Genomic DNA, 25,774 nt, shown 5'->3' with positions numbered 1-25,774 from the left:
ATGGTTTCGCTGAATTGTGTGCGCGGGCCCGGGAATCTGTAGATGAGGGTTCCTCCGAGTGTGGTTTTGGGGTCGGTGTGGATTTGGAAGTGTAGGTGCTCGGCGGTGGAGAGTGTGTCTTCGGCGTTGGTCGTGATGCTGATGGTGTTCCTGTAGATGATGGCGATTCCTCCTCCGGTTTGGTTGACGTGGTCCTTCCGGGTGATCTTGAAGCCGTCCGGGATGGCTATGGCGATGTCGGGGGCCGAGGAGGCGTTCATCCAGGTTTCCGTGAGGAAGGCGACATCCGGTGCTGTTGTGTCGCGGAGGTCCCAGAGTTCGATGGCGTGCTTGTGGACGGAGCGGGTGTTGGGGAGGATCCTCTTGAGGTTGTTGTGGTTGATGTTAGGTCCGGCGGGCGGGGTGCAGGATCGGAGGCAGGTGAATTTGCAGGCTAGGCAGGTGAAGGGTCCGATGGAGCGTTTCGGGGTGGCTCGGTAGCAGGCGGTTGGTCGTCGACTGTTGAGTGCGCTGAGGGCGGCGGTGTCGTATCTCAGTCGGGTACCCTGGCTCCGGGAGTGGCCAGGGGTTCTGGCGCTGGGCGCGGTCCAGGCGCGCATCCGCTGCGCGGCCTCCATATTAGGGGATGTGGGAGGGAGGAGCAGCTGGGAGGCGGGAGCGGGGGGCGGCGAATAGGACAGCGGGGGGCGGGGCCGCAGGGACGCAGCGGCGGGAAAGTGACACAGAAGGCAAAAACTGGGGACCGGGGGGCGAGGACACAAAGGGCACATCAGTGGCAGTGAATAAGTACAATAAAGGCAACAAGTGAGAAAAACAAAGAGGCAACAGAGACGGCGGAGGACGCACGCAGGAAAACAAGCACAGGCAAGGGCAAGGCCGACCTCGGAAGGGGAGAGGCGGTCTGATTACAGCAGAAAGCGGGGGGGGCAGCATCACAGGAGGACCGTGTGGCAGCTGGGGGGGCGACCTACCTGAGGACAGGGTCAAGGGTTGCCCCCCCAGCCGCCGTGGGGGCAGACTGATTGGGTGGGGGCAGACTGTGGGTGTTAAGTCGCTGGTCCAGTGCTGTGTGTCTGGCAGCTCATTTCATCATTCTGGTCGCATGTTTTCCAGTGCAGAGGCCTCGCCTGCTGAGAGGGTCTCAAGATCGGACGCACTCAAACTGTGGGACCCCCTCATCGATCGGACCGCTAGACCTAGAGGTGTGAATGGTAAACGCTGCTCCTGCTGCCACAGTCGAAGTTGTGCTTTCGGCTCTAAAGTGAAGCACAGACTACGGTCATGCCCGAGCGCCTGCGAGTAAGAGTGATGTGTGAGATGTGGTCTGATGTTGGGGTATCCCCATTTCGGTCTCTCTGCTAGTATGGAACTCAAAGTTTTTAGGGTAATTCACAGATGTAGTGGGAGTGAGAGTAGGGTATTTTATCCTCTGTGTGTGTCCGCCTCCATGACTTTCCTTCCTTTTTTTCCATGTGGACGCCATTTTAAAGCAAGTGAGCTCTGTCCGTAGGGTGGATTCAGGCACGTTTCAAAGGAGCGGGAAAGTTTCTTTGCGTGCCCCTTCTCTGGATAAAGACATTCCCATCAAGTCAACCTGTAACCCTAGAGAGGAGACAGCTGAACAAAATAATGTGGCCAAAGGCTGTGGTAGCATACCTACAAAAAAGAGACGGCCGCCCGCCAACCCCTGCATACTGTTCGCTCAGAAGCAAGGACCCTGCTGCAGCTAGACTGGTCTGAGGCCATCTGGAGGTACCCCCCTGTGCCACAGTGGATATTATGGGATGCCTGCTATCTCCAGGGAAACCAGAGTGGCAGTATACTACCAGGTAGTTGATTACCATCGAACTGTTCAACAACTACAGGAAATATGTACTTTATAGAGACTGATTCTATTCAAAGGGTTGGGAACAACTTTGAGTTTGAGTGGGAAGCTGTCCTGGACCCAAAAAGGTACTGCTTATGAATAGAAGCCAACCCTGTTACTCAGGTCAGAGTTCACCTGCTGACCCTCCAGCACACAGACTGGACCAGAAACTGCTTATTCTTCATTGAAAGAGCTTGGAATCTACTCCATGACTCAGGAAAAAGCTGGCTGCAGCTCAGACGTGAAACGAAAAGTATTTAGAGAGCCTGGCCTGCAGTGAACCTGCCTGTTGGAAATGGGATCCCCGGCTGGCCAGGGCTTTCGCCAAAGTCAGTCAGAGACCACCACTCCCAAGTCAGGGCAAGGGAGTTACACGCCAAGATAACCCCTACTCGCCCTCTAGGTAACGTGGCGCGAGCAGCAAGGCTAAACTTGGAGGCGATGTAAGTTAAGTATTTGCGCACGCACCCCAGCAACAACCAAAGGCCCACCACAAAGGAAACTCCACACAAGGTTATATAAAAATAGCCTTTGTATTACACCAAAACACATTAGATAAAAACACACACTTTACAATGTGCCAGAGGCACGGGCAGAATTTACAAGGGGATATTTACAAGACAGGGCCACCTGGACCACTGTCAGGAATCAGAAGTAGCACTTTCAGAAATAGCACTTAGAAGGTAAAATATAAATGTACTTTAGCACAAAATAGCACACAACCAGTAACTACTGGTAACAGGACTTCACTAGCACCACCTGCACTAGGGAGAAAACAACCACCTAAGTATCACAATACCTGTAGGGGTGGAAGCACATAACACATGATGCAATGCATAACATTCATTCAGAGGTGTAAGCAAAATGAACAATTGCGCCAAACTCACAAGTCACCACCTGTGACTGTCCATGTGTCCCAATGTCAGGGCCTAAACGTGGCAGCTGCCCACGAAGTGCTGGGCAGCTGGAGGTGAGGATGGGGCCAACGCTGGAGCCTCGCAGGCTCTGCAGAAATCAAATGTCCCCCTGAGCCTCTCAGGGCTCTAGACACAACTGTGGCGCTTTTGAGCCTCCCTGGGCTCCAAGTAAATCAAAATGCCCCCCTAGAGCCTCTCTGGGCTCTCAAAACAAAGGTGCAGCATCACTGGGCTGTGGGGTCCCTCACGGGGGACCCAGGAACACTTGGCGCGCCTAGAGCCTCTCTCAGGGCTCTAGGCACAAATGTGGGGCGTTGGAGTCCCTCACGGGGGACTCTGCATCAGGAGGAAATGCCCCCAGAGCCTCGTGGCTCTACACAAACTATAGCGGTGGGGTCCCTCTCAGGGACTCGACAAGGCCCACTCACCGGCTTCCCCCGGACGGGCGGGGCTCTCCTCCTCTCACGGGAGCCTCGCTCCCTGAAGCACTTCTCCCCTCTCTCCTTCTCCCCTCGCTTTGGGAGCCCGGGGGGGACAAGGGAAGACGCCGGCTTCACTCCTCCTCGCTTTCCGGATCCCGGGGTCGGCTCCCGGCAGCCTCGGGCTTCCTCCTTCCTTTGCCTGAAGCCCCGCCTACAACCAGGCGAGTCGTGGGCACTTCCGGGTCGCGCTGCTGAGGGCAGCCAGTAGTAGCGCGGCCCTGGAGACGTGGAGGCGGCACTTCCGGGTCGTCGCGGGCAGCGCGGCGGCTCGTACTAGGCAGGCAGGCGGGCTCTAAGTACCCGAGGAGTGGGCTCCCTCGTGGTAATTTACGAAATCCAAGTACGGGGCAATGCCGGGTGGCACCGGCCTTAAATAAAATATAAAGCGAGGTAGGCACTCGCGAATGTCGCAAATCGGCACAATCAGCCGGGCAGATGCCGGGTGGGCACCGGCTGTACAACGAGCGCTCCCCAGCGCTCGGGGACAAGGCACAGCGCTCTCAAGCGCCAAGGGACTAAAGAAAGCGCTCCTAAGCGCTTAGGGGCTAAAGAAAAGCGCTCCTAGCGCTAGGAATATCAGCAAAGCGCTATTGAGCGCTGGGGCACCAGGAAAGCGCTCCTAGCGCTATAAATCAAATAAGAGCGCCTCCAGGCACTCTAAGCAAAAAGCAAAAGCTCCAGCAGGGACTGGAGGCAGGCAGAGGGGCAGGGCAGGGCCAGAGCCAGCACACTGGGTCTCCAGGCAGGGAGACAGTCCAAGTGGCGGTCCTCCTGGCCCCAGCAGCAGCAGCAGCCCCCTCTGGCAAGGATCCAAAAGTAGAACCCCTTCTGTGGGGACACAGCCCCATTTTTATACAGCATTTCCCTTTGTCTGAGGGTGCAGAGTGGGGGCGGAACCAGTCGCAGCTGGTTCTTGAGTACTCTGTTTACCTCAACCACCCTCTCTATTCACTGGCAGGGCCTGGGTCATTAGACACACCACAGGGGGGCGGAGCCAGCATTGTGTGGGGAAAACCCAGCCCATCCAGGACACAGGTACACTCCTCCCACACATTACTCATGCAGATCTCCCACTCACCACCGGGCAGACCCATCCAGACTTCCTGGAGCCTGGCATGCCAGCCAGCTCCAGCCAGCTCCAGCCAATCACACGCCAGCACCCTCACAGCACACGTACAGCCATGTCTAGAAATGGCGCTTCTCTACTAGACACATACATGCTGCATACACCATCTCGCAGCATTCACTCTCACGAGTTCACACATACCAGACTCAAGCCTGTACACCCCACGCATCAGGAACTACCAGGGACACATACATTCCCCATGCATTCCTATGGGCGGGCAGGCCTAGCTCAGCACATGCACTCAGAGTGCGCACGCACTTTCCACTGGGACACAGTGAAAGTGCGCAGAATCCAAAAATCACCATCTCCAGGTCACCATTTCAAGCAAAAAGTCTAGGGGTGAACCTGCCCTAAGGGCCAAAGTCCAACATAACCCCCTTCCAGCCAAAACGCAGGGTAGAACAATCACCACCGTGATGGACTTCCCTGCTTGGGGCGATAGAACACGGACGCGGGCCCGCAACTGCAGGGACACCCTCCTGTTCTACGCCACGGTGAACCCATGGGATTCCTTCTCAACACACTGTCTGGACCAACTGGGCTACCCCACTGGTACTCCCAAGTTGTCCGCGGCCAGGACCAGGCCCTGGGCCACCCAGGTGCCACTGGTCCTTGCCAATTCGCAGAGCGGGGGGTAGTAACCCCTGGCACATAGCGGCCATTTTCCACTCTTCCTGTCTGTAAGACAGGACTAGACTGCCACTGGTTCTCCAGCCTAGGGCCTACAACCTCAGGCGGACCAGGAGTCTCAGGGAAGGCTCTCCTCCCCCTACCTCTTCTTCTAGGGTTCCTCCTCCTCCGGCGAGGGGTACACCTAGAACGCCATTCCAACCCAGGGCTTATCCACTCAGGTTGCACCGGGGTCAGAGGGGGGCTCTCCCACCCTCTGCACCCCCTTCCAGAGGTCTGCCCTCTCCCACCTGGAGAAGTTCCTCTGGAAGAAGAACCGGTCAGGACACTGGTTACAGTCGTCCTACCCTTCAGGTCAGGCTGATCCTGAACCTGGCCTTCCAACCTCTGGTCTAAAACCTTCGGTGGAACAATTGCCTGGCACTCCAGGACTTCTGGGGACTCACACACCATCCCCCTGAGGCTAACAAATGAGACATATGTTGTGTGACTGTCTGTCTGGCGCAGATCTCCCGTCCCCTGTCCACCTGACAGTGCGTGACGATCCCCCAGACCAGAAGTGGTGTTACCATGGTCACTACACGGGAACCTAGCCCAACTGGGTAGTCCCTGACCCACTGGTCCTTCCACTGGAGAACTCCCCCAATCACTCCTCACTCTGGACTCCTGTACCCTCCCTACCGGAGCGGTACTGCCAGACTCTAGAACCATAGGAGCTCTGGTTACAGACGCTCCAGGTCCTCTACTCACTAGGAGATCTTCCTCAAGTGGACTAACAGGACAGCCTAGGTCCCCAACCTGGTGTTCCCTCAAGAAACCATCCAAGTCCTGAGGCAGGGCTTCGGGCGTCTGGGGAACCTCGGTCTCCCCCTCACTCCTGCTCCACTGAGCCAGGCAGTGAGCCCCTACACCCTCCTCGCTATCCTGGGACCTAGCTGGGCTACACTGAGCCTCTTCCACCACGCTGGGCTGGAAGATACCTGAACCACTACTTTTGGAGTCACTCCCTAATGACCCTAGAGAACCTTTATCACTCTCCCAGCGCTCTGCTTCCTCAGCAAGCGCCCAAGGATTAAGGGATTCAGACTTCAACAGGTGCTGGCGCAACTCTGGACAAACACTGAGCAACTGCTCCTTGAGAAACATATTCAGTACTCCGTCTCTCTCATCATCCGAGCTAGCCGCCAGCCAATCCCACATTGCATCAGAACAGTCATCCACAAAAAAAACCCACTTCTGTTGAGGCGGTTTCCTACTGCCCCTGAACTTTAACCTTAACTCCTCCTCTTGGGAACAAGGGACCATACGTTGGGCACGGGGTAGGGGACTGTCTGCACTGAAGTCTAAATAGCTGCCACCACTGGACTCAGCCCTCCCTGGGGAATCCAGAAAATTAAAACTGCGCGCAGGGGATAGTCTATCCTCCAGAGCTACTTTGCCTCTGGTGGAGGCCCTCTCAGCCTCCTCTATCCTTTCCTGCGCTAAGACCATCTCGGTCTCTAGCTGTTGCTTCCTAAGCTCCAGCTGCGCCATAGCCTGGGCATGCTCTAACCTGAGCTTCTCTAAGGCCAGCTGGTGCTCCCTTTCGCTCCTCCTATCTTCCAGCTCCTCTGGGGACAGGGAAAGGGATGAGGCGCTGCCTCCTACGCTGGACCCAGCAAGGGACTCCCTATCTATGGGGTCCTCACTCTCTACTGGCATCCAGGTGCTGTCATCTTCTTCCTCCTCTTCTGAATCTTCAGGGGTCCCCACAGACCCACCACCCTCCTGGTGTGGGGCCCAGACCCTTTCCTCACTGCGCTCACGATCCCAGTGACCATCGTGCCATCTGACCAGGCGGTCCCTAAGGTCGTACCAGTTTGACTCACCCCTCCCTAGGTCTCTCTCCTCACAGAACCTTACCAGCTCCCACGTACTGTAGGTATCTAGATCACTGAAATCAAAAACAAGATCCATTCTGGCAGACGTTCTAGAGAAGAGATCACACAGGGAACCTAGGGGTCTGAGCTAACACAGGAGTACACAATTCACCAGGTATCAGCAAGCTCTCTACCCCAGAGAACTCACACTCACTTGCCTAGTGCCACACACCATTCATCCACACACAACCCTCCCCGCGGACTGGTAAGGCAGTTTCTACCACCCCTGATTCCTCAACCTGACCACAAGTGACACAGGTACCGACTCTGGGCGCAGGGTAGGGGACAAATGTACTGACACAATTGCACAATGATACCTTCAGGAGAAGAAAATATGAAACTTCCAAAAAAACAATCCCCTAAAATGTGGTCATCTAAAATGCAGAGTCTTGTGGTGTGGCCAGTTACTACTGTGGTACAAGGCAAACACAAATCCTTATCCCACCGCTTGCCGCCAATGTTGGAAATGGGATCCCCGGCTGGCCAGGGCTTTCGCCAAAGTCAGTCAGAGACCACCACTCCCAAGTCAGGGCAAGGGAGTTACACGCCAAGATAACCCCTGCTCACCCTCTAGGTAACGTGGCGCGAGCAGCAAGGCTAAACTTGGAGGCGATGTAGGCTAAGTATTTGCGCACGCACCCCAGCAACAACACCCAAAGGCCCACCACAAAGGAAACTCCACACAAGGTTATATAAAAATAGCCTTTGTATTACACCAAAACACATTAGATAAAACACACACTTTACAATGTGCCAGAGGCACGGGCAGAATTTACAAGGGGATATTTACAAGACAGGGCCACCTGGACCACTGTCAGGAATCAGAAGTAGCACTTTCAGAAATAGCACTTAGAAGGTAAAATATAAATGTACTTTAGCACAAAATAGCACACAACCAGTAACTACTGGTAACAGGACTTCACTAGCACCACCTGCACTAGGGAGAAAACAACCACCTATGTATCACAATACCTGTAGGGGTGTAAGAGGAAAACACATGATGCAATGCATAACATTCATTCAGAGGTGTAAGCAAAATGAACAATTGCGCCAAACTCACAAGTCACCACCTGTGACTGTCCATGTGTCCCAATGTCAGGGCCTAAACGTGGCAGCTGCCCACGAAGTGCTGGGCAGCTGGAGGTGAGGATGGGGCCAACGCTGGAGCCTCGCAGGCTCTGCAGAAATCAAATGTCCCCCTGAGCCTCTCAGGGCTCTAGACACAACTGTGGCGCTTTTGAGCCTCCCTGGGCTCCAAGTAAATCAAAATGCCCCCCTAGAGCCTCTCTGGGCTCTCAAAACAAAGGTGCAGCCTCACTGGGCTGTGGGGTCCCTCACGGGGGACCCAGGAACACTTGGCGCGCCTAGAGCCTCTCTCAGGGCTCTAGGCACAAATGTGGGGCGTTGGAGTCCCTCACGGGGGACTCTGCATCAGGAGGAAATGCCCCCAGAGCCTCGTGGCTCTACACAAACTATAGCGGTGGGGTCCCTCTCAGGGACTCGACAAGGCCCACTCACCGGCTTCCCCCGGACGGGCGGGGCTCTCCTCCTCTCACGGGAGCCTCGCTCCCTGAAGCACTTCTCCCCTCTCTCCTTCTCCCCTCGCTTTGGGAGCCCGGGGGGGGACAAGGGAAGACGCCGGCTTCACTCCTCCTCGCTTTCCGGATCCCGGGGTCGGCTCCCGGCAGCCTCGGGCTTCCTCCTTCCTTTGCCTGAAGCCCCGCCTACAACCAGGCGAGTCGCGGGCACTTCCGGGTCGCGCTGCTGAGGGCAGCCAGTAGTAGCGCGGCCCTGGAGACGTGGAGGCGGCACTTCCGGGTCGTCGCGGGCAGCGCGGCGGCTCGTACTAGGCAGGCAGGCGGGCTCTAAGTACCCGAGGAGTGGGCTCCCTCGTGGTAATTTACGAAATCCAAGTACGGGGCAATGCCGGGTGGCACCGGCCTTAAATAAAATATAAAGCGAGGTAGGCACTCGCGAATGTCGCAAATCGGCACAATCAGCCGGGCAGATGCCGGGTGGGCACCGGCTGTACAACGAGCGCTCCCCAGCGCTCGGGGACAAGGCACAGCGCTCTCAAGCGCCAAGGGACTAAAGAAAGCGCTCCTAAGCGCTTAGGGGCTAAAGAAAAGCGCTCCTAGCGCTAGGAATATCAGCAAAGCGCTATTGAGCGCTGGGGCACCAGGAAAGCGCTCCTAGCGCTATAAATCAAATAAGAGCGCCTCCAGGCACTCTAAGCAAAAAGCAAAAGCTCCAGCAGGGACTGGAGGCAGGCAGAGGGGCAGGGCAGGGCCAGAGCCAGCACACTGGGTCTCCAGGCAGGGAGACAGTCCAAGTGGCGGTCCTCCTGGCCCCAGCAGCAGCAGCAGCCCCCTCTGGCAAGGATCCAAAAGTAGAACCCCTTCTGTGGGGACACAGCCCCATTTTTATACAGCATTTCCCTTTGTCTGAGGGTGCAGAGTGGGGGCGGAACCAGTCGCAGCTGGTTCTTGAGTACTCTGTTTACCTCAACCACCCTCTCTATTCACTGGCAGGGCCTGGGTCATTAGACACACCACAGGGGGGCGGAGCCAGCATTGTGTGGGGAAAACCCAGCCCATCCAGGACACAGGTACACTCCTCCCACACATTACTCATGCAGATCTCCCACTCACCACCGGGCAGACCCATCCAGACTTCCTGGAGCCTGGCATGCCAGCCAGCTCCAGCCAATCACACGCCAGCACCCTCACAGCACACGTACAGCCATGTCTAGAAATGGCGCTTCTCTACTAGACACATACATGCTGCATACACCATCTCGCAGCATTCACTCTCACGAGTTCACACATACCAGACTCAAGCCTGTACACCCCACGCATCAGGAACTACCAGGGACACATACATTCCCCATGCATTCCTATGGGCGGGCAGGCCTAGCTCAGCACATGCACTCAGAGTGCGCACGCACTTTCCACTGGGACACAGTGAAAGTGCGCAGAATCCAAAAATCACCATCTCCAGGTCACCATTTCAAGCAAAAAGTCTAGGGGTGAACCTGCCCTAAGGGCCAAAGTCCAACACTGCCTTATTGCAAGCCTCGAGTTTCAGGGGCGGTTGCCCTGTGTGCCCTTGTCAGAGGCACTACATTTGTTATGACCGTGTACCTGTTGCTGCTCCTGTCCAGTCAGAAAAGAGGGGTGAGTAGAAATAAAAAACCCAACTATTGCCCTGGTGTAGGGTGCCCTCAGTTGTTAACACTCAAAGGGGTGCTCCGGTCAGAACCTCTCCGACGTGTCGCTGGCCTTACACAGGGCAGTTATCCAAGAGGAAGACCGGTTTGGAAGTGCAGACTCACCATCTGCTCATAGCCAGAGTCCTCCGCACTCTCCAGGATGGATGAGCAGATCAGACGCTCCGCGTAGACATTCATGGCGACAACAGCAAACAGCATCAACCTGTGGAGCAAAGGGCAGGTCTGTAGACACCGTTGTTCACACGGTACACCTGGAGAGGAGTTTGAATCTGAGCGAGAAGCAAAGAGCCCAAAATCACCACCCAACACCAACAATCCACCATGGACCGCAAACAGCATCAACCTGTGGAGCAAAGGGCAGGTCTGTAGACACCGTTGTTCATACGGTACACCTGGAGAGGAGTTTGAATCTCAGCGAGAAGCAAAGAGCCCAAAAATCACCACCCAACACCAACAATCCACCATGGACCGCAAACAGCATCAACCTGTGGAGCAAAGGGCAGGTCTGTAGACACCGTTGTTCACACGGTACACCTGGAGAGGAGTATGGATCCCAGCGAGGAGCCAAGAGCCCAAAATCACCACCCAACACCAACAATCCACCATGGACCGCAAACAGCATCAACCTGCGGAGCAGAGGGCAGGTCTGTAGACACCGTTGGTCACACGGTAAACCTGGAGAGGAGTTTGGATCTCAGCGAGGAGCAAAGAGACCAAAAATCACCACCAAACACCAACAATCCACCATGGACAGCAAACATTCATTTTGAACTCTTTTCCAATTTTGTGTCTTTTGCCATGAATCTACTTTTTTTTACATGAACTACACAGATGAAAACCAGGGTGACCCTTTGTTTTAATGTTATAACAATTAAGGCCGTTCATTTGGCAGCTCTGAGTGGGCCACAGAATCTTAAAAACAGATCACCCGTTTCAATCTCATGGCCCTTACCCTGCTGAACCCCTCACTTCACAGGTGAGCTCAAGGTACGCGAGGCCTCAGCAGCGACCAGCAGCAGGGACCCCTTGGCCTGCTGGTGGCCAGATTACAGCTGCTACGAAGGCCATTACCATCTCTACCACCTTTCAGAGGGCGCTCCCTTGAGAGTTCAAAACGACCACCATTTACATATGTAGGACACTCTTAGCTATCGATACTCTAAGGGGGGCCACTTTTATTTTTGGTTGGGCCAGTTTCCTGTCCCGCTCATGTCTTTGCCGCGCCTCCTGTGATGCCTCAAAAGAATGCAAACTACCATTGTTTCTGGGGCTTCTGCAAAGCGCTAGTCTGTACAGATCAGCTCAACGCGGCGCTATAGGGCACCAGGTTGTAAAGGAGCAAGAAGTGCACTGGATTCCCACTCCCCCAGTCAGCGTTTCCTACCTGGCCCCTGCAGTGCGCTGCGTGGAGGTGACCAGGAACACGGCGGCGCAGGCCAGGAGATTGTACAGGAAGGAGTAGAGCGTGTTGGACTCTCCCACCACGAACTGGTGCAGGTAGGTGACGCGGTTAAAGATCTCTGCGAAGAGGAGGCGCTGCTCACTGGCGGAATGCTGCATGTCCTCGAAGGCCTGCTTCACACCTGCAGCATGGGAGAGCGACCAGAAGTGCTTAGTGCCTCACAGTACAGCATCCTGGCTCTGCACACCCTGGAAATACAAAATCCTGTAGGTATCCTCCTCTTAAAGCTGGCAGGATGGTAAGGAAGGGAAATAAGTTACACCTCTGCTCCACCGCACTCAGTGGCGGGACTACAACATCCTCCTGGAAGGAACCTTCACACCGAGGTAGCACCATGGCAGGGTTATGGATGAGGGCTCAGTACCCACCACTAACATCAGAGCTTCTATTTCTGGAGATTCAAGGTAAACAGTAGTCCTACTCTGGGCTGAGGGATACAAGGTCCTGGGACCCACCCCGGGCTGAGGCCTGCAGGTTCCAGGAACCTACCCAGGGCCAAAACCTGCATGGTCCAAGGACCTACAGTGGGCGGAGTCCTGCAGGGTCCAGGGACCTACTCCGGGACGAGGCGGGCGGGGTCCAGGGACCACTACCGGGCCAAGACCCGCGGGGTCCAGGGACCTCTACCGGGCCAAGACCCGCGGGGTCCAGGGACCTCTACCGGGCCAAGACCCGCGGGGTCCAGGGACCTCTACCGGGCCAAGACCCGCAGGGTCCAGGGACCTCTACCGGGCCAAGACCCGCAGGGTCCAGGGACCTCTACCGGGCCAAGACCCGCGGGGTCCATGGGCCTACCCTGGGCCAAAGCCTGCGGGGTCCAGGGACCTCTACCGGGCCAAGACCCGCGGGGTCCAGGGACCTCTACCGGGCCAAGACCCGCGGGGTCCAGGGACCTCTACCGGGCCAAGACCCGCGGGGTCCAGGGACCTCTACCGGGCCAAGACCCGCGGGGTCCAGGGACCTCTACCGGGCCAAGACCCGCGGGGTCCAGGGACCTCTACCGGGCCAAGACCTGCGGGGTCCATGGGCCTACCCTGGGCCAAAGCCTGCGGGGTCCAGGGACCTCTACCGGGCCAAGACCCGTGGGGTCCAGGGACCTCTACCGGGCTAAGACCCGCGGGGTCCATGGGCCTACCATGGGCCGAGGCCCGCAGTGTCCAGGGACCTACCTTGGGTGGAGTCCTGCAGGGTCTTCTTCAGGAGATCGCCGTTCCTCAGGATCTCCTCCTGGGTCTGTAGAGTGGCATTCTGGGCCTGGATCATCTCGGCAGCCATGTGGTTGGTGGCCTCCAGCTGCCTGGCCACGCTGTCCGAGTTCACGGTTAGCCTGAAAAGAGAAACACAGGCGTGTTTCAATAGCAACAACAAGTCCCAAACTCTAAAAACAAGTCAAAGTTAGAGATAAAGACATATGCAATAGGACCGCAGAAAACAGACTTCCAGCAATACCAGAGAAGTGAGGTATCGAGAGCTCAGCTCAACCGCAGGCCTCGTCTTCCTCTAGATGAGGAGATGCCGGGGTCAATGAGCGAAAGCTCAGGTTCCCTGAGCACTGGAAACATCTGTGCCCATTGCTCCTGAAAATGGCACCAGAGAACTCATTTTAGGGTTGTCCAACATTCCTAAACCAACCCTCAAAATGGTGGCAGACACCCCCATAATCGCCTTATGTCAAGCTTATAGCAGACACCTTACGTAGCCCTGTCGTACTTTAGGATGGTGCAGGACCCCTTGCATGATGCGCCCGATCAGCTCAGAAACGCTGAAGACACTTCCTGCCGCCCCTGCTTACCGTAGGATGGTGTCTTCTGCCTGCTTCTGCCAGACCTCGTTCTGCAGGAAGTAACAGATGCTGTGGGCGTGGGTGAAGAACTCCGTGTAGGTACCAAAAGCCACGGCGTCCATGCCTTGCGTACATTCTAGGATCGAACTCTTCTCCGTGCACTTGGGGAAGGTCCGTCCAGACCTAGGAGGAAACAGGGTGAGGAGGGGATGAAGCCATCATATCAGTCTTGTTCATTTACAGGAAACAAAAACAGGATGTTGCTTTATTGGAAGCATCTCTGGAACAAAGGGCCCGCCTCACGGTCAGATGAGGCCAGGAGTGCTGCCACGGGAGCAGGCGTAGCGCAGGCTGGTAGAGGGGGGGTGTTGGGACCTCTCCCATCTGAAGTGGACACACAGAAGAAGCAGCCTTCTCCATGTAGAGGACACTCATAGAAGGTCATCATGAACCACCATCTGGACCAGGCAGGACACAAAATCAGAGAGAATACAGGAGAACACAGACTGCCAACCTGGACCACTGCGGTCAAACCGCGACACCAAGGCACAGATTCTCAACGCTCTCCGCTGCCACAATCCAAGGTAACTGCCTCAGGGAGAGGGCAGCTCAAACTTCAGGGTGGTACAAAGGGCAGAAACTTTACTGTCTGAACTCAGATCTGCAGTGCAATGCTTGATCAAAAGGGAATCTCTATTTGATCTTAAGGACTTGGGCAAACCCATAAAGAATGTGAATTCCTGAGGTTCTTCGGGGATATCAATAGTGTGAGGGTCAACTAAACACGGTTCACAAAGAAAAACCAGTCACTCTTTACCAAAGCTCTACGTGGTGGATGTCGACGAGTCCGAGTCCCAGGTCAATAGACTTCATTCTCTGGGTCAAGCAAGGGATCGTTAACAAGCACCTGAGGAAGACGCGTCACCAGTCACGTACACCAAATGTCCTGATGCATAAAGATGCCACGTTATTGACTATGGTCTTACCCATCTGACTAGATGTCGCCTCAGAGTAGTCTGCGCTGGTGAGGCCAAGAAGGATGGTGAACCGTGTTCAAGACCTGCTCACCCGAAGGATGGCTCAGTGAGTTAACAATCGCTGCAGAAATATGCAATAATTGACGGACAAGTTCTAATCCCGACAAGACAGACTCAGCCTACCAACCTTTCCACGCCACTATCTGGACTACCATCAAGTATGGAATTCCCTCCCTAAGTCCTGTGCCAGATTTCTTCTGAAACACAATTTCGGCAGGCAGTAAAAACATGGCTTTTTAACTTAGTTTAATCCTCTGTAACCCTTGATCGCTTCTTGTCTCCCGCGTGTCACTTGTCGCTCTAGCGCCGGGACACCTCTTTGGAGGTAGCTGTTCACGCTCTATAAATGGCTGTATTATTATTATTATTATTATTGAGACATATTTGCATCTGATATTTACACCGCTCAGCAATGGCAGGCGTGTGGTACGAGGCACCATACGAAGCGAGCAGGAATATAGATACTTTATTGAGAAAATAATTTTTAAAAACCTTTGACATTATCTTTGTGGGACACAGGAAAGGCTTTGGACAGGTTAAATGAGTCCTTTTTGATGTAATGGGATTTAGACCAATGTTCAAAGCATGAATGGTGGCCAACTATTGGCAGCCTTTATCAAAATAAATCTGAACGTGAGGCACGTCAATAAAGTCTGGTTCAATATGCCCAAGAAGGAGCAGCTTCCTGTCACCGTTCCTCGCCCTACAGAGCCAGTCGCTAAAACGATACACAGTAATGAGAACATCATAGGGAGCAACTTCAGCTGCAAGTTGCGTAAAATAAATATATTTGCATATGATATTCTGTTTGGGAAATCTTTGGATTTCCACAAAGGAACTTCCCAGAGTAGGAAAGTCCTTTAAGACGTTCTTGGGATTTAAAATACGTCTCAATAACTCAGACATGTTGTGGCGAAAGGTCAGGGAGAGGTCTGCAAATTACATATCAAACAAGTCCTTCGAGGGCCTGGCCATCAACATCAGCGATGGAGGTCACATTAACCAAGATGCTACTTTCGGTAAAGCAGATGGAAACGCCAGGGCCGTCCAGCAACTTGCCGGGGATATGTTGCCTCTTCCAAAAAGCTTTCCATTAAGGCTATAAGACACAGAGAAGCGAGCTACAGAGTTTTTTCTGGCAGCAAAAAGGCTAAAATGAGCCAGAACATTTTCACGCGTTATTTTTTCCCGCAGGATATTACAACACGGTAATTACAACAACCGTGTTGTAACCATGCATAGTCCATAACCCAGCAAGTTGTAACAACAGCTTGCAAAGGGGGGGCGCTGGAGTTTGGAATAGTATAATTTACTATTCCAACTCCAGTCTGTGCGGACAGTAGGGATGGTGTTGGATTTTAAATCCAACACCTTCTCCCACCTCCTCAAGTCGTTGTTCCGACTTGCGGAGAAGTGGTATGCGTGGTTACAACGCATTCGTTGTAACGATCGCATTGTAATTCCCTGCGGGGAAATCATTTCATGATAAACGTTTACGGAGCCAGAGAGCAATGCTCAAGGTCAATGAGGAGAAGGGGTGGAGGTGTCCAACTGATCCTGATAATGTACATTTGTATCCAGCCACTCAGCACAAGAAGGAAAGTGAGAAAGGACGTGCTCTTCTGGACTAAGTAGGATAAGTAATAATGATCTGTATTTTTCCTCATGGGCAGACCTACCTCTGAAGGTGACAGTGAGTGAAGGCCACGGCAATGCGGCTCTGCTCGTCCTCGTCCAGCTGCCGGCAGCCCACGTCCACTCTCTTGAGAGCCGCGGTCCAACAGTCTCCAAAACTTGGGTGCCTTGAAAACTCCTGCAGCCTCTGCAGCTGTGTCCGTCCCTCCTCCAGGCGGCCTGGCTCTAGGTCGGTCAGGACCATGGTAAGGCAGGAGGTCAGCAGAAGAAGCCGTTGCACATCCATCTGTGGCAGTCAGTAAAAGACGCCTTTTCCAAGTCTTCGACAGCACCTGCCCTTTAGCTGCGAGGAAGGGAAGAACAGAACCACACGCAGGTGATTAAATGCAGCAGACAGGACCATGGCCCACACTAGGCAACCGCTCATTCTAGTCTCCATCCCAGCCTCATACAGTAACTGGTCCCCATGGAGCCCCACACCCAACCACCTCCAAGCCCTTCCCCGTGGTTGCCACAGACTACTTCTGTCCACCAACGCTCCCTTACGACTGGTCTTAAATGAACAACTCACCTTCTCCTCCTCCCTTGCATTGTCCACTCCACAACGCCCACCCTTCCGCACTCCAACCCCCCGGCTCAAGGAACACTGCATGAATCAAGAGACCTCTGGTGCAAAACCATATTCTTAAACTAATTCTAACGCCTCACCATGAAGCATTCTTCAGGACAAAAGAAAACTGTTTCCAGAGCATTAGACCTAAAGAAACCCAGTCCAGAGATTCTTTCAAACTATCTGCCCAAATCGCTTTGGGCGAATTTAAGAGCTCTTAAATTCGCCCAAAGCGATTTGGGCAATCAGCCAATTTGGAGGCACAATTTTATAAAACGTGTTTCTTCTTATATCTTACACCAAGCAGAATTGTAAAGTGGGGGACTGGTAAAGGTACGTACTGTCCGCGATGCGCTGAATATAGTGCAGATTCGGTTCATATGTTTGCCACTTCCGCAGAGCTTGGGCCGTTATTAACCAAGAAACAAGATTTTCCTCCGACAGGTTTTATGTCGAAACATTTTGCTATCCCCTACGGCAATTCTGTTGGGTATACAAGATATGGTTGATAGAAAGAGTATTGGGGCCCTAATATTTATCGCTATGGCAATTTATAGGCTATGTATAACCTCTGCATGGATAGATCCTAACCCTCCTTTATTCTCACAGTGGTTGGCCTGGTTACACTCAATATGAAAAATCTATCTACTCTAAGGGCACCGGGCCAAAAAGAAAGTGTTAGTTATCTGGGAACCCCTTTCTTGTTGGTTCCACCAAACAAATACTCAACAAAGTTAGGGAAAGGGGGAAACTTCCTTGTTTTTTGGACTGGGGCAGTATAAATATAAGCGTGTATACCTGCCCGCAGCACCGACGCTACAGAGATGGGATTGGTTTGGTATGGTAGCCATTTATACGGTCATTTGTATGGTTTCTTTTTTTAAACAGCATTCCTTATGCATATTGTACTTTATACCTTATCGCACGGAACACTTTTTCCCCCAAGGATCGATTGTTAAGAATACTGTGAAACAGCACCGTATGTACTTATGACAGCAAGTCTTAAAGAACGGGTTTATTAACATTAACCAATTTGTTGGCTTTACAGATCAAGCTGGGGGGACAGCCCAACTTGGCATATTTTTTATTTGTATATTTAGCCCAAACTCTTATCAATGCTGTATGATTTTTGCACAGGTCACTTTACCTCCTAGGGACTTATTTTATGAAAAATGATGAAACTCAATGTTCCATTGCATTGCACTTTATGTAGGGTTTTTTTTACTCAAAGATCAAAAGCATATTAGTAATAGCTTGTGAATCTCGTGTTTTTTGTCGCCCGATATAATGAACTCAGCTAAAGTGCTAATTGGGATTATTTGTTTTTAGCACTGGCACATGTCTAACTATTAAGGCTCGGGTGAGGGGGGGGCGGTGGCTGTACTGTGTTGCTTTGTTTTCTTTGTTAATGGCATTTTCAAACACCAATAAAAAAATAAAAATAAGGAAGAAGCTATCTGCCCAAGCCCCTTAATCCCCTCAATCTCCTCCTAAAACCTGTGCACTTGTTGAGCAACAATGGAAAACACTTCCATTAAAAAAGGTGCAAAAATCTAATTTAGAGTGCTCGACTGCCCAGCTTTGCGCCAGCCTCTTATTCATTTATGGAGTGCAGTGGGTCTTTATTGGGATTTATGAAGCGCAAACCTGCCCGAGTAGCATGAGTGCACCGGGGGAATGGGTGGCGACCTACAAGTTCGTGTACATCAAGTGGGGATTACACAAATACAATCCACACATTTTTAGACACAAGGAGATTTAGTAATTTGCTCAGAATCACACAATGTTGAATCAAGTGCAGAGGCTACCGACATCTTACTTGATGCTATGTGTGATGGCGGCGGAGACTCTAGCACAGGAGCGAAGGACTTTTCACTTGTACAACCTGTGAGGAAACGGCCCACCTGCTTCCCCCAGTAAAAAGGTCTATTTATTTCCCATAAATGAAATCCATTATCGGGGACATCACTGAAGGGTGCCGGCTGCGTGTCCGGCATTGAGCGAGTGGTTTACGGATAAATGGAGACTGCAGGGGTTCTTTGGTTCCCAATTGTCTGCTGTAGATAATGGGATTAACCTCTGTGTTGACAGTTTGCTTTGTAATTATTTTTATAGGTATCAAGAACTCCAGAAAATAGCAACTGTGACAGTGGTGTGGCTCATTGGTTAGAGTCAGCAGACCCGGAAGCAGAGGACGGCCCGGGACCAGGGTTCAATTCCTGACGCGGCCGGGTCGTGGACCTAGGGTCAGCGGACTCGACAACTCTCGCCTCGGTGCCTACTCTAACCAGGGATCACACTCGGCAACTCTGGGCATTAAGCTTGCCTCATCTCTACACCGGCCCCCCACAGACGCCGGGGATGCCTGGTTTCACCTTGGAGATACCCAGAAGGGACCATCTCACAGGGAAAGCCAGGACGGGTTCCCCAGCGGTCTCCAGCGCCGGGACGCCGACGGGCAGCTGTGCGCTTTACAAGTCCAACACACACAGTGGCATGTATATCTATCATGGGTACAGAAGAGATGGACGTTCATAAATAGCAAGACATGCATACCCAACAACAGGGAGCACAGCAAATGTAACCATGTGGGGACGACATGAGAGAGGGATGGGAAATGGAGAGAACAGAACCCCAGATGGCAAGATAGAGGGAGTAGAGCGGAAAGAGGAAGGAAAGAAGAGTGAAGAGAAGAAAGTGGTGCGAGATCAGAGGACGTGGAGCTGTGCGAGCAGGAGCTACACGCAGGCGGCCTTGTGGCGAGGAGAGGGGCAGGCAGGAAAGAAGGGGGAATGGGGTAAAACCCAAAGTAACCGTGGGTAGGGCCAGGGTTCGGGCCATTCTCCTGCAGGAAAGAGGCCCATATAGGGAAAAACAGGTCCGCTTTGTCCAGCACGTTGTAGATTATTCTTTCATAGGAGGCGGTTTTTATACAGTGAGGGCCCCTTTTGTCATTCTTGCAGCCTCTCCATTTCACAAAATCTGGTTCATGACAAAGGTCTACTGCCCATTTCGTTTGAGCAAGGGTAGATAACCCATGACTAAGGTAAACTCACCTATTTCATGCGTTATTGCTATAGACACCGACAATGAAGACAGACCAATCCTGCAGAAGGAAGCAGATACACACTGAACCAGTGAGAATTCACCCGACTGTGGACACTGGGCCGAGAGCCCTGTGAAATCTGTCGAGCAGCAACAGAGCGCTACTCCCGGATAGGAGACGGCCACAAACCTTCGAGTGTGGCAGACCCTCTAGTTGGCTCAGGCATCGCATCTGGATCACCAGGATAGAAGTACTAGAGCCTTGAGCCAGTACTGGGTGACCATCAAACTCTTGACAGTGACCTGTACATCTGTGCAGTACAGAAGACAACATAAACAACCTTAATATCCCTGCAGATTGAGTCCTTCTTCCAGAGTAGGTTGCAGGCTAGGGAAAGCCTACAGTCCCCTCGCTACTATGACCTTGGAAGAGAAGGAAGAACCGAGCACCAAAAAGGCTGGGCCGTACCTCCCATGGGGCAGCGGTCTGATTTCTAGAAGGCCTGCACAAGACCCAGGTGACTGGAAGACCCTCACGGGGCTGGCTCAATGGACCAAGACACAAGGGCAGGTGTACAGGAGAGGAGGAGAAAGAAATCTGACTCGAGACCTGCTCCTTCACTGAGTGCGAAGCTTCAGAATGCATCACCTCCAACGCCCTACCGTGTACGTACATTGTTCTTATTCATCTAGCTTTTTTTTTTTAAACTGAGTTTTATATAGCGTGAACTTGACCCGAATCGGGTATCAGAGCGCTCATAGCACCAGTTGCATTACATGAGGACACATTCATTATTTGTTAGGCACGGGGAGATTAAGTGATTTGCCCAGAATCACAGGATGTTCAGTGTCATTGCTGAGACTCTAACCCAGTTCCCCAGATTCGAGGTTGACCGCCCTAACCGTTAGCCCGACTCTTCTCGCCCCCGAGCGGCTCAGGGACAGTGTTGAATATTGTGCCCAATCTCTTCCGCTGCCTGGAGGACCTTTTTTTGTTTTACCCGCCACTGATGTGAAGGTTCTAGACCTATAACTGGTAGAAGGTGGAGTAAACATTCATCATGTTCGGGCAAATAGCCAGGGTTGTCACGATATAAAAATGTTTTGAGCTGCGCTGTACCCAGCAAACACCCTTCTGTATATGTTGGGGACTAATTTTCCAAGTGCATCTTATACAATGAATGACGGCCAGCAATTGGAGACTTGAACATCTCGCTGTATAGAACACTTGCTGCCGGGAGCAGGACTAAAAAAATGGCGCATATCCTCACCAAATAGTATGACCACTGATGCCTCCTGGGGGGCCTGGACTCACAACATCTGGCTCCTTGGAGTCTGGTTGGAACTAAACCTTTCACGGTGCAGGGGTGGAGTGAAAACTCCGGGGCCCTCTTTAACGCCCCTGCAATTCATACATGGGAGATCAGTGAAATAGTGACCAGGCTATATATTGGGTGCATAAATGTAAACCACGAAGAGAAGATAGCAGCAGGCTCTTCTTGTCCTAGGACAGTGCCCTGAGCCCCATGCAAATCAGCGCTGATGGGGCCCTTCGACGTCCCGCCTGCAACAGGGCACACTGCAATTAGCCCCACTCCCCTCTGCTCCTATCTGGATCAACGTGCTACCTGACCATTAAAATGGTTGCCACCAAGAGGTTTATGTCACCTGTGATCTCCCTGATCACATACCGAGGCAACAGATCCCCTCGCCTCTCAGAATCCTGAAATTAATGCGGAGGCTAGCCCTTCAGTGGAACGATCCGCAATTTATTGTTATTCCCCTGGGCCGACTTCTCTGCGAACGCCCTGCCTGTCCTCAGGATAGCCACCACCCTATGTGACCTGTTCGGCGGCAAAATCAACTGAACACACAATCAAACAACCTTTGCCCTACAAGAATGGAATCTTCTGATTGAACTCTGACTATGCCCCATGGGCGGACTGTAATTCTGTTTTACCACATAATACACCATCATCCCTAAAGTTACCACCATGGTGTGTGCCCTGTACCAAAGCACTCCCTCTCCCCTTGTTGGGGAGGGATCCAGTATTTATGCCCTGGTTTCTCAGAGACCCCTTTGAGAGAGTCCACAGTGTAAAGGGAACCACACACAGCGGAGGGGTGGGAATGACACCATTCCCACACGGTTGTGTTTTCGTTCACACTCCCCCACCTCTTTTCCTCTTTCATTCTTGGTCTACCTCCCCTGCTTCTATCCTCTCTCCCTGAATCTCTCCCCATGCCTTCTTTTTCCCTTACTACGCCCCAGCAACTTGTAACTACACTCTGAAAATGTGGAACTTGTAACTATGTTAACTGGTAACTATGCTCTGAAACAATGCTCGCCCTCATGTAAAGCGCTCTGATGCCTCCGGGTCTAACCAGCTCTACATAAAACTTTTCAAATAAATAAATAAACTTCACTGTGCTTCATTTGTGATACGCTGTGGTGGTGTTGAGGGGTCAGGGATTGTCACTTGAAGTCATTTTCCAGCAACTATGTTATGATACATGTACAATAAGACAAAGGTAATGAAGCAACTTAACAAAATAGATCCCTTTGGCTGCAAACAATGGACTTATGAATATATACCCAATGTATCAGAATTTACCAACAGTCAACCAAATAGCAATATTTGTGGGGTATTTCTGTACACGGCGGTGCATTACTAGTAATGTGAAGTGCCAGCAGACAGTGGGTTAGATTCAAAGCTATAAGTGTGTTGGGTTTTCACTGTTCTCAGTCATAACACATGGACATTTAAACTGAGCCCCGGGTTCATGGCTTATTTTTGAAATCTGTGTTTTCAACCTGTGCTATGATTGGTGGTTCTTTGAATAGGTTTCAGAAAGCTGAAGTCAGTGTTTGTGTAAAATTAAACACAAATTTATCGAATGCACTAACCCAGGTATAATTTCAACAAAGAACAGATAGGTCCTTGAGTTATATATATATATAAAAAAGTTATGATTATTATTGCAGGATGCCATGCTCTCAGTGCGTCACCATTAGCAATGAGACATGCTAAGTTGACACTAGCAGATTCCAAGAGCAGCAAAGAGAAGGGAGATGCTAAGGGGCTGATTTACAAGTCCCATGCGCTGCCCGTGCGTCACCTTTACTATGGGAAAAAGTGGCGCACCGGCGGGGCATGGAAGTTGTAAATAAGTTCCTGATTACGGCGCATGTTTTACATGCATGCCAACATTTTAGGACAGGGACGTGGGAGATTTAAAATAAAAAAAATCGGGAGAATGAAAATTCCCCATTGACTTCTATTGTAAAAAATGCAATTTCAGGGGGGAGACAGCTGGAATAAAACCAATTTGGCTTGAAAAATCGGTGGTTTCCCGCATGAATCGGGTCTGTTGGCATGTACTTTTTTTATTTTTTTATATTTAGTTATTTATTAAAAAAGTTTTGTATAGTCTGGTTTTAGGCCACTCTGGGAAGGATCTGTTTAAGCTCCATTGGTGGTGCCCCCTTCAATTGCATCGCATTTCTCATCCCACTTAGAGCAGGGTTTAAATCTGACAGATTCTGTGCAGCGCTTATGGGTCTTCTAGGCGCTCTCCCGGGCACTAAACAAGGAAAGCCCCTAACCAATCCGCACCCTCAGGGACCACGCCGTAGCCCCGCCCCCCGACCAGTCTCCTTCTCAGCCATTGGTGAAGAGCATCACCAAACCACGCCCCAGATAAACAGTACAGCCAATGTGAGCGCAGGAAGGCACAAGGAGGCGGGTCGGAGGAGCTCGTGGCTTCCGGGTCGCTGCCCCGCCTCCCGCGCGAGCTGCCGCGAGAGGAAGCTTGCGCACGGCTTGAAGCCGTTCACAAAGGGGGCCGCGTGCCTCCCTTCCGTGTTTTTAACCCTGTTTATGGCGCCCTTTGTTCGTTCTGTCAGAACGATCCACTCTCTTCCCTGCCCCGAGGAGGCGAGTTTAACGCTTGAAACTGTCGGCTCCGTGCGCGCGTGCGTGCGCTCACCCGCGTTGAGGCGTCGAGAAATCCAATCAGCGATCTCCTGTCATTCGCGCGCCCATCATTGATCCATTTATGGGTACTCATGGGCGCGGCCGCGGGCGGCGAATCTAGAACGAGGCTTGAATCTCACCTGGGGAGAGGCTTGGAACGCACGAGCAGTGCAGGCTGTCAGGCGGCCATGGTGCAAGGTTATAATAACACACATGCCAACATTTCAGGACAGGGACGTGGGAGATTTAAAGTGAAAAATCGGGAAAATGAAAATTCCCCATTGACTTCTATTGTAAAAAATGCAATTTCAGGGGGAGACAGCTAAAAGAAAGCCATTTTTGGCTTGAAAAATCGGTGGTCTCTTGCGGGTCTGTTGGCTTGTATTTAATAATGACAACAATTAATACAACTAGAGCACCTGTCTTAACCTTAGAGCCAGGGTGTACCGTATGGATGTTATGAGGCTCGCTAAAATCTTTTGCGTGTTAAGCTTTCCACCTCCTACTGCAACTGAAACCCTAAACATAGCCCTAAACACGCAGAACTGTTTTCTGTGTGTTAACGTCATAGACTGTGGGCTGCGTGTGAAGAGGTTCTACCGTCTGTGCTCCTTGAAGAGCCATGAACTGTAGGACAGACGGTGGACATGGAGTGGGCCTTGTTTCAGAGAGTGCACAATCCTCTGTAGGGCGTGGACAAGCGAATATACTACTCGACTGGTCGTTAGCATGATTCCTGTCCACAAGTGTGGGCTCCTGCGGTCCACAAACCCCCACAAGGGGGAAGGAAGACCAACCAGAATAAAAATCCGAAAGCAATCCAAACCTCTGAAATCTCAGTGCCCTGTGTAGTGCCCTGCTGGACCTCCCTGCATGCACCAGGCGACTCTGGCATTAAAAGAGTTTGGGTGCATGTGCCCTGGGCCAGTTTGCACCCACCAGAATAATGTGTCCGTCTAGGTCATTACCATATTACCATAGTATATGGGCCTATGACCCACAGCTTTACATTGGCGACGAGGGGGGTCTAACTCCACCTGCCATGCTGCAATTGAGAAAAGCACAATGAGTGAGGAGGATAGCGTGTCAGCTCTGCCGCCCACTTCCCTACCAGGCATCAATCAACCAGCATTTGCATAGCGCAGCACTGTCATCCCTAGGTGTATCTGGGCACTGAGGGTGCTGTGTCTCCATCGCAAAGCTATGTTTTGAGTATTTGAAGCCTGTCAGGGAGGGTGCTGTTCGGAGGTACAGGGGCAGGTCATCCAGGTTTTGGCAGCAATGTAGGAGAAGGAGTGCCCCCGCTGCGACTGATGCAGGAGGTGTGAGCGTGGGCAAGTGAGGCAGAGCACAGGTGTCTTGCGGGCAGGTGGAAGTTCAGGTGATGTAGGATGGTCCTTTGTCGTGTAGAGCTTTGTATGCGTGCATGAGGATCTTGACTTCTGGGGAATTCAGAGGTGGGGAATGATGCGGGTCCCTTTGGGTATATCCAGGATGAGTCTGGCTGCGGTGTTATGTATGGTCTGGAGATGTTTGAGGAGCCCAGGTGGAAATCCCGGCATACAGAGCGTTACCATAGTCAAGGCAGCTGGTGACGAGGGACTGCAAGACAGTCTTTCCGGTGTTGATTGGGATCCATCTGAAAATTCTGTGGAGCTTGTGAAGCTCGTGGAAGCAAGAAGAGGCGACTGCGTTGCCTTGTCGTTTCATGGACAGTTGGCTGTCGAGGATGATGTAGAGGTTGCGTGCATGGTCTGTTGGTGTTGGTTAGAGTTCTGCTGGCCACCAGTTGTGGGGCCAACAGGAGGTGTTCTTCCCAAAGATCAGTACTTCTGTTTTGTTGGAGTTCAGTTTGAGGGAGATGACTCTCATCCATTTGGCTACATTGGTCATGGCGTTGCAGAAGTTGTTTTTGGCAGTGGAGGGGTCCTCGGAGAGTGAGAGGGTTAGTTGAGTGTCATCAGCATAGGAGATTATGTTGAGTCGATAGGATCTGACGATGTTTGCGAGGGGGTTCATGTTGATATCAAACAGGGTGGGGCTGAGGGATGA

At 52.2% G+C, this 25,774-nt stretch overlaps 1 protein-coding gene across 1 annotated transcript in view; it reads right to left on the bottom strand.

Annotated features, from left to right (window-relative positions):
• LOC144785751 (uncharacterized) overlaps nt 1–16,714 on the bottom strand; it is a 38,957-nt gene extending 22,243 nt beyond the window's left edge. Inside the window, exons 1-5 of the mRNA XM_078664552.1 lie at nt 16,135–16,714; nt 13,428–13,601; nt 12,805–12,962; nt 11,558–11,756; nt 10,276–10,375 (exon numbers count right to left, since the gene is read on the bottom strand). Of these exons, the coding sequence (XP_078520678.1) occupies nt 10,276–10,375; nt 11,558–11,756; nt 12,805–12,962; nt 13,428–13,601; nt 16,135–16,376 (873 nt within the window). The 5' untranslated portion in view covers nt 16,377–16,714. The remainder of the gene's footprint in view (nt 1–10,275; nt 10,376–11,557; nt 11,757–12,804; nt 12,963–13,427; nt 13,602–16,134) is intronic.
• Nucleotides 16,715–25,774: the final 9,060 nt, after the last annotated feature.

The sequence above is a fragment of the Lissotriton helveticus genome, chromosome 10 (genome assembly GCF_964261635.1).
Source record: "Lissotriton helveticus chromosome 10, aLisHel1.1, whole genome shotgun sequence".
Taxonomy (NCBI): Eukaryota; Metazoa; Chordata; class Amphibia; order Caudata; family Salamandridae; genus Lissotriton; species Lissotriton helveticus.
Note: the sequence above shows the minus strand (reverse complement) of the source record. Positions and strands in the feature narration are given on the sequence as shown.